General features: G+C 42.4%; 1 protein-coding gene across 1 annotated transcript; it reads right to left on the bottom strand.

Annotated features, from left to right (window-relative positions):
* Positions 1-284: 284 nt before the first annotated feature.
* Positions 285-1,612, bottom strand: LOC131684774 (argininosuccinate synthase). Its single transcript, XM_058967918.1, has one exon. It carries the CDS (start codon positions 1,584-1,586, stop codon positions 351-353), a length of 1,236 nt encoding a protein of 411 aa, XP_058823901.1. The 5' UTR covers positions 1,587-1,612; the 3' UTR covers positions 285-350.
* Positions 1,613-5,591: the final 3,979 nt, after the last annotated feature.

Here is a 5,591-nt window from a genome sequence, read left to right as displayed (position 1 = left end):
GTATAGGCGACAGAAATAAAAATTCTCCTGGGGCGGAGTAGAGACTGATGGTGCCAACATTTGCGACTGCCGAAGGACGAAAGTACCCGGAGGCTTGTTCGAACTGGTGGGAGGTTCCGGACTAGTGCCAATATGTGTAAAGGGGTGATGTGGATAAAATGTTGTTGTTTTTTCGACATGTAACCTTCGTATTCGCCGATGTCCGGTTGAAATGCCGCTCGACAGAAGTCTGGACGATGAAGCGATTTTGTTTGCATTATACAAGCAACAGCAAAATGAAGTAATTTATTTTTGTTTGGTAGACAACCAGTTTATTGGAAGTAGAGCTTGGTTAATAAAAACGGTTGATTTTATTTTGTGTTGGCACTTCCGAATACCCGATGATGTTCCTTCAATCTCATTGCATTAACCTCAATAAATCCGGTTGCAGCGAATGGTGACAGAGTACCATGAACGTCCATCGAAGCCAGTTCCTGGTTGTAAATGCTTTTGATTGATTCCCTGGACACTGCCATTGCGTGTCCTTTGAAAATTTCCACAACTACCTTTCCGGTCACGTTGCGTTGCGAAGCAACCAGACAAGATCGGACGTATTCGGCTTCTGGCGAATACCAGAATCCATTATACACATAGTCGGCCATTTTGGTAGCGAGGAACGATTTCACTCTGAATATCTCTCGATCCAAACAGTAAACCTCCAAGTCTTTGTGAGCTACATACAGAATTGATGCGCCGGGAGTTTCATAAACTCCTCTAGATTTCAAACCGAGGAAACGGTTTTCCACCAAATCGATTCTTCCCACTCCATGTTCTCCGCCGATTTTGTTCAAAAACGTAAGAATATCCAACGGTTCCTCCATCGTTTTTCCAGTTATCAGTTCCGTGGCGCGTACCGCAATTCCTTCCTTGAAAATAATCTCCACAATAGTCGGAGTTTCGGGTCCTTTCACTGGTGCCGTTGTCATTTGGTACAATTCTTCGGGGGCCGCCACTGACGGATCTTCCAAAATGCCTGACTCATAGCTAATATGCATGATGTTAGCATCCATCGACCATGGGGCTTTCGGTGTAGCACTTACAGGAATATTATTCTTTTTAGCATATTCCAACAAATCCTGGCGACCCTGGAAACGCTCGCAGAACTCCGGCATTCGCCAAGGTGCGATCACTTTGATCTTCGGGTTCAATGCGTAACAACTCAACTCGAACCGGATTTGATCGTTTCCCTTCCCAGTAGCTCCATGCGAAATGATCGAACAACCTCGTTGAGCAGCCGATTCCATCATTCCAATCGAGATGCAAGGCCGTGCCAGTGACGTACCCAGCAGATACCGATCCTCGTACAGTAGCCCCATCTGAAGTGCTGGCCAAACAAACTTTTCGACAAACATTTCCTTCATGTCCTTAACGATCACATCCTTGGCACCGATTCGGAGTGCTTTTTCACGTGCCGCGGTGAAATCTTCCTCCTGGCCAACGTCAGCCATGAAACAGATCACTTCGTAGCCCTGTTCCAGGAGCCACTTTAGGATGCAGCTTGTGTCGAGGCCACCGGAATAGGCAAGCAGGATTTTTTCCTCGGACATACTGAACGATTTACGCGGGTCGGCGATCAAATTGAAACTGAACGGGATTGAATGTTTTTAAAATGGTTGTGATGTAATTCGGTACAAACAGATCAGCCAATGTTTGGGTTATCGCGGAAATGATAACACCTGATTTGTTTACTAACGATTTGAGGCGATCGCACGCGAATAATTACTTTGGAAGCTAATGTTCCATTTCTAATATTTGAGCGAGAAGAGAAATGAAATAAGGTGCATAGGTTATCGTAGGTTCCTAACAACGTAATATATGCGATAACCGGAAGAATTTTGGAGTAAGTATAGCCACAGATAACAGACTGGTACAGTCGCGATTCGCTGGTTAATCACTTTTTAACTGGACCGCTTTTTAATTGGAGCTCCGCTAGTTGGACCATTGTCCAACTAAAAAGCATCTGAATGCCATAATCTCATGTCAACTTAGTTTGATAATTAAACTGACAATAATTAGAGATGCGAACAGATGCATTTACTCTACCAACATCTCTTTTGGAGAGATTTTGACATTTGTCAGTTGGTTCAACTAGCGAATCAAATTCGTTAATTGAACAGAGGCTGTGGCCCAACTAGCGAATCACGACTGTATAAAATTTATTTAAAAATTTGTGAAAACATTCATAACGTTTTGTTTGCTAACGTAAATCAGTGGCTCAATATTGCCATTTACTCCACTCTTTGCTACATGTACTTTGACAAGTGCCACAACCGATTCTAACTAGAATCGGTTGTGTCACTGGAGCCGGAATGCGAACTGGAACCAGCCAGAATTCCGGTTCATTTCCGGCTGAGCTTAACTGGGCGCTCCTGATGCATCCCTGTAAACGAAATGGCAACTAGCCGGCTTAATCCGATGTTGGCAAACAGTAGGCTATTAAAACAGCACTCTGGGTTACCCGTCTGACCATACCATTTACTGGAGAAATACTGAGAGCAGATAGCAAACACTATTTAAAGAATGGACTAGTCGCCATTTCGTTTACTGGGAGCCTACAGTCACAGAGAACAGACATCCACGATCGAACAAAAATATTTAAAAAACGTGTGTAAACATTTGAATTAACAAACGAAAAACACTTGCGCCGCCACACCAACCTATCCCAACTATCCGTCAAATCGATTCCGGAACCGGTTCGAAATCCTGGATGGATTCAGCATGGAATCTAGCTCAAAGAAAACAACCGATTCCGACTGTATCGGTTGACGCATTTGAGCTGGAATTCATGCTGGAAGTCCGAATCGGTTCCGGACTAGTTTGACTGCCCTGTAAGAACGGTTGGTTTCAAAATCGTCCAATGAAGGACGTTCGTTGGACCAATTTGGACAACGTCCAAATAACCGTTCAACGAACGTCCATCGTTGGACCCGTGTTGAACGATTTTGAAACAATTTTTTGGACGTCTCAGTGGGTGGGTACAGGAATAACCGCTGTCAATTTAGTCTAACTCAGCCACAAAAAAAAACAGGACGACAGTAGCGCACCTGGTTTAGATATCGAAACTACCTTCGAAACCGTTAGAGATTTTACACAAGTTGAATGCTGAAGATGGACGTCTGTTCTCTGTGCTACAGTGCTGCGTTACGTTTGCTACATGCTTTAGCTCTCGTTTCATTTGAAATGTCAGTTCTAGATAACTAAAATGTCTATTATCTGTGAATACAACAAAGCCAGCAACGAATTAATCCATAGTCGACATGTGAGGACGCGAGTGCTCGCGGATTGGTATCAACAGCGATCTGAAACGAGGGACAAACAGAACTGTCACACCCTTTACCAAATCCTAGTGAATTTAGCTGGCTATTAATTTTAATTTTACCTATTTGTTTGCTCGCTGGCTTACGGTTCAATATTCCTACCTACCAATCATCCGGCAGTATTAGGGCGAGTTGACCTCCGCGAAAGTACGCGTGTGGCAAACCAATAACCGCTATCGGGGCTACAGTGGTAGGACGTTTTTGCATAAACGTATTGCTCACGCTAATTGATCTGGCTTAATGTTGGTTACCGCACACAAAACGCCAGGTTGGGGTGTACTGCGGCATTGTTTTCTGCAAATCGTGCGAGTGCAACTATTTATGGAAAAAATGGCTTTTGTTTTCTGAAACTGCTTTGGTTAAACATTATGAAAACACATTTTAGAGCTAATGTTCTATAATGTGTTTTTGTTTGAGCGGGAACTGATTCAATTCCGAATTCTAGCTACTGTCTAAACATATAGATCAGGCCCTGTTTGATTTGAATTAATACAATTTCAACAATGAGTAGATTCTATTCTATAGTTTTCGTAAACATTGTCGTTAGATGTTTGTTTTGATTTCCATAGATACAACGCGTTGTCTGAGTCATGGCCCTGGGGTGATGTACGATGGAATAAGGTAAGCTAGCTACATTCACACAACTCGATGTGATTGATTCGTTTGACAGCGACGTGTTGCTGTTAATATGTGTATGTGTGACTGTGAGTGAGCGTGTAAATTTATAGCTTTGTGTGTCCATAAGTGTATGGAACTGTGTGTGTGCTCAAGGGTAATAGGTTAAGTTATTCTCGATTACGCTTACCAAATTTAAACCATTATTTTCTTGAAGACTAATACACAGAGAACAGGCATCCATGATCGGACAAATATGTTAATAAAATGTGTGTAAACTTTTAAATAATTTAAATTAAAACTCTAGCGGTGCCACATCAACTTAGCCCAACTACCCATCATGAATGGATTCAGTATGGAATCTGGCGCAACGAAAACAACCGGTTCGGACTCAATCGGTTGATGCATTTCAGCTGAAATCCATACTGAATCCACTCAGAAGTCCGAACCGGTTCCGGAATGGTTTGACTGCCCACTGAGACGTCCAAAAAATTGTTTCAAAATCGTTCAACACGGGTCCAACGAGTGACGTTCGTTGAACGGTTATTTGGACGTTGTCCAAATTGGTCCAACGAACGTCCGTCATTGGACGATTTTGAAACCAACCGTTCTTAGAGGGTGGGTCCCAGTTAAACTTATTCCGGAACCGGTTCAGATTTCTGAATGGACCTACTGAGACGTCCAAAAAATTGTTTCAAAATCGTTCAACACGGGTCCATCGATGGATGTTTGTTGAACGGTTATTTGGACGTTGTCCAAATTGGTCCAACGAACGTCCTTCATTGGACGATTTTGAAACCAACCGTTCTTAGAGGGTATGGATTCGAAATCAAATGCAACAACCGATTCCGACTCAGAATCGGTTGTTGCATTTTTTTTGGAATCCATACTGACTCCATTCAGGATTCCGAATCAAATTCCGAATGGTTTGACCGGGGTAGAGCTGGTTCCCGGTCAAACCATTCGGAATTTGATTCGGAATCTTGAATGCGGTCATTATGCATTCCACATCAAATACAACCACCAATTCTGAGTCGGAATCGGTTGTTGCATTTGATTTGGAATCCATAGTGACTCCATTCAGAAATCCGAACCGGTTTCGGAATGAGTTTAACTGGGTTATAGCTGTCAATTCAATCGAACTCAGTCACTAAAAACATGACGACAGTAGCGCACCGGATGGAAATATCCCAACTACCTTCGAAACCGTTGGGTATTTTTCTAAGAGAAGAGACGACAACAGGCTTCTTGCTCTTCTTAATTTTATCTACCAGGCCCTGTCGTTATTCCAACTACAACAAGCATGCATCGTTGCCAGATTCCATTTGCATGATTTTCACAATTGCTGTACCTCAAATATCGACCCTCAGTCAAGAATTCACAATACTAGCTGCATTTAAAAATTGAATTTTAAGTTAATTTGTGTCTCTCTTAACAATACACGTAGTTATATCGTCATTCAGGGTATTTATTCAATTTGCATGAAATGTTCATGTATATGAAATGTAGCCAAAATAAACTCAGCAGCACTGTTTTTCATCCCGTTTGAAAATATTATGAACGCTCTTGACTGGCAAAACGACCAATCAGAAGCTGGTTCAATATTGAGGTTAGGACTGG

Source organism: Topomyia yanbarensis, chromosome 1 (assembly GCF_030247195.1).
Source record: "Topomyia yanbarensis strain Yona2022 chromosome 1, ASM3024719v1, whole genome shotgun sequence".
NCBI lineage: Eukaryota > Metazoa > Arthropoda > Insecta > Diptera > Culicidae > Topomyia > Topomyia yanbarensis.
The sequence above is the reverse complement of the archived record's forward strand: the minus strand, read 5'-3'. Positions and strand labels throughout refer to the sequence as shown.

Coding starts and splice junctions, on each gene's coding strand:
- LOC131684774 (XM_058967918.1), bottom strand. CDS start 1,586: ATGTCCGAGGAAAAAATCCTGCTTGCCTATTCCGGTGGCCTCGACACA.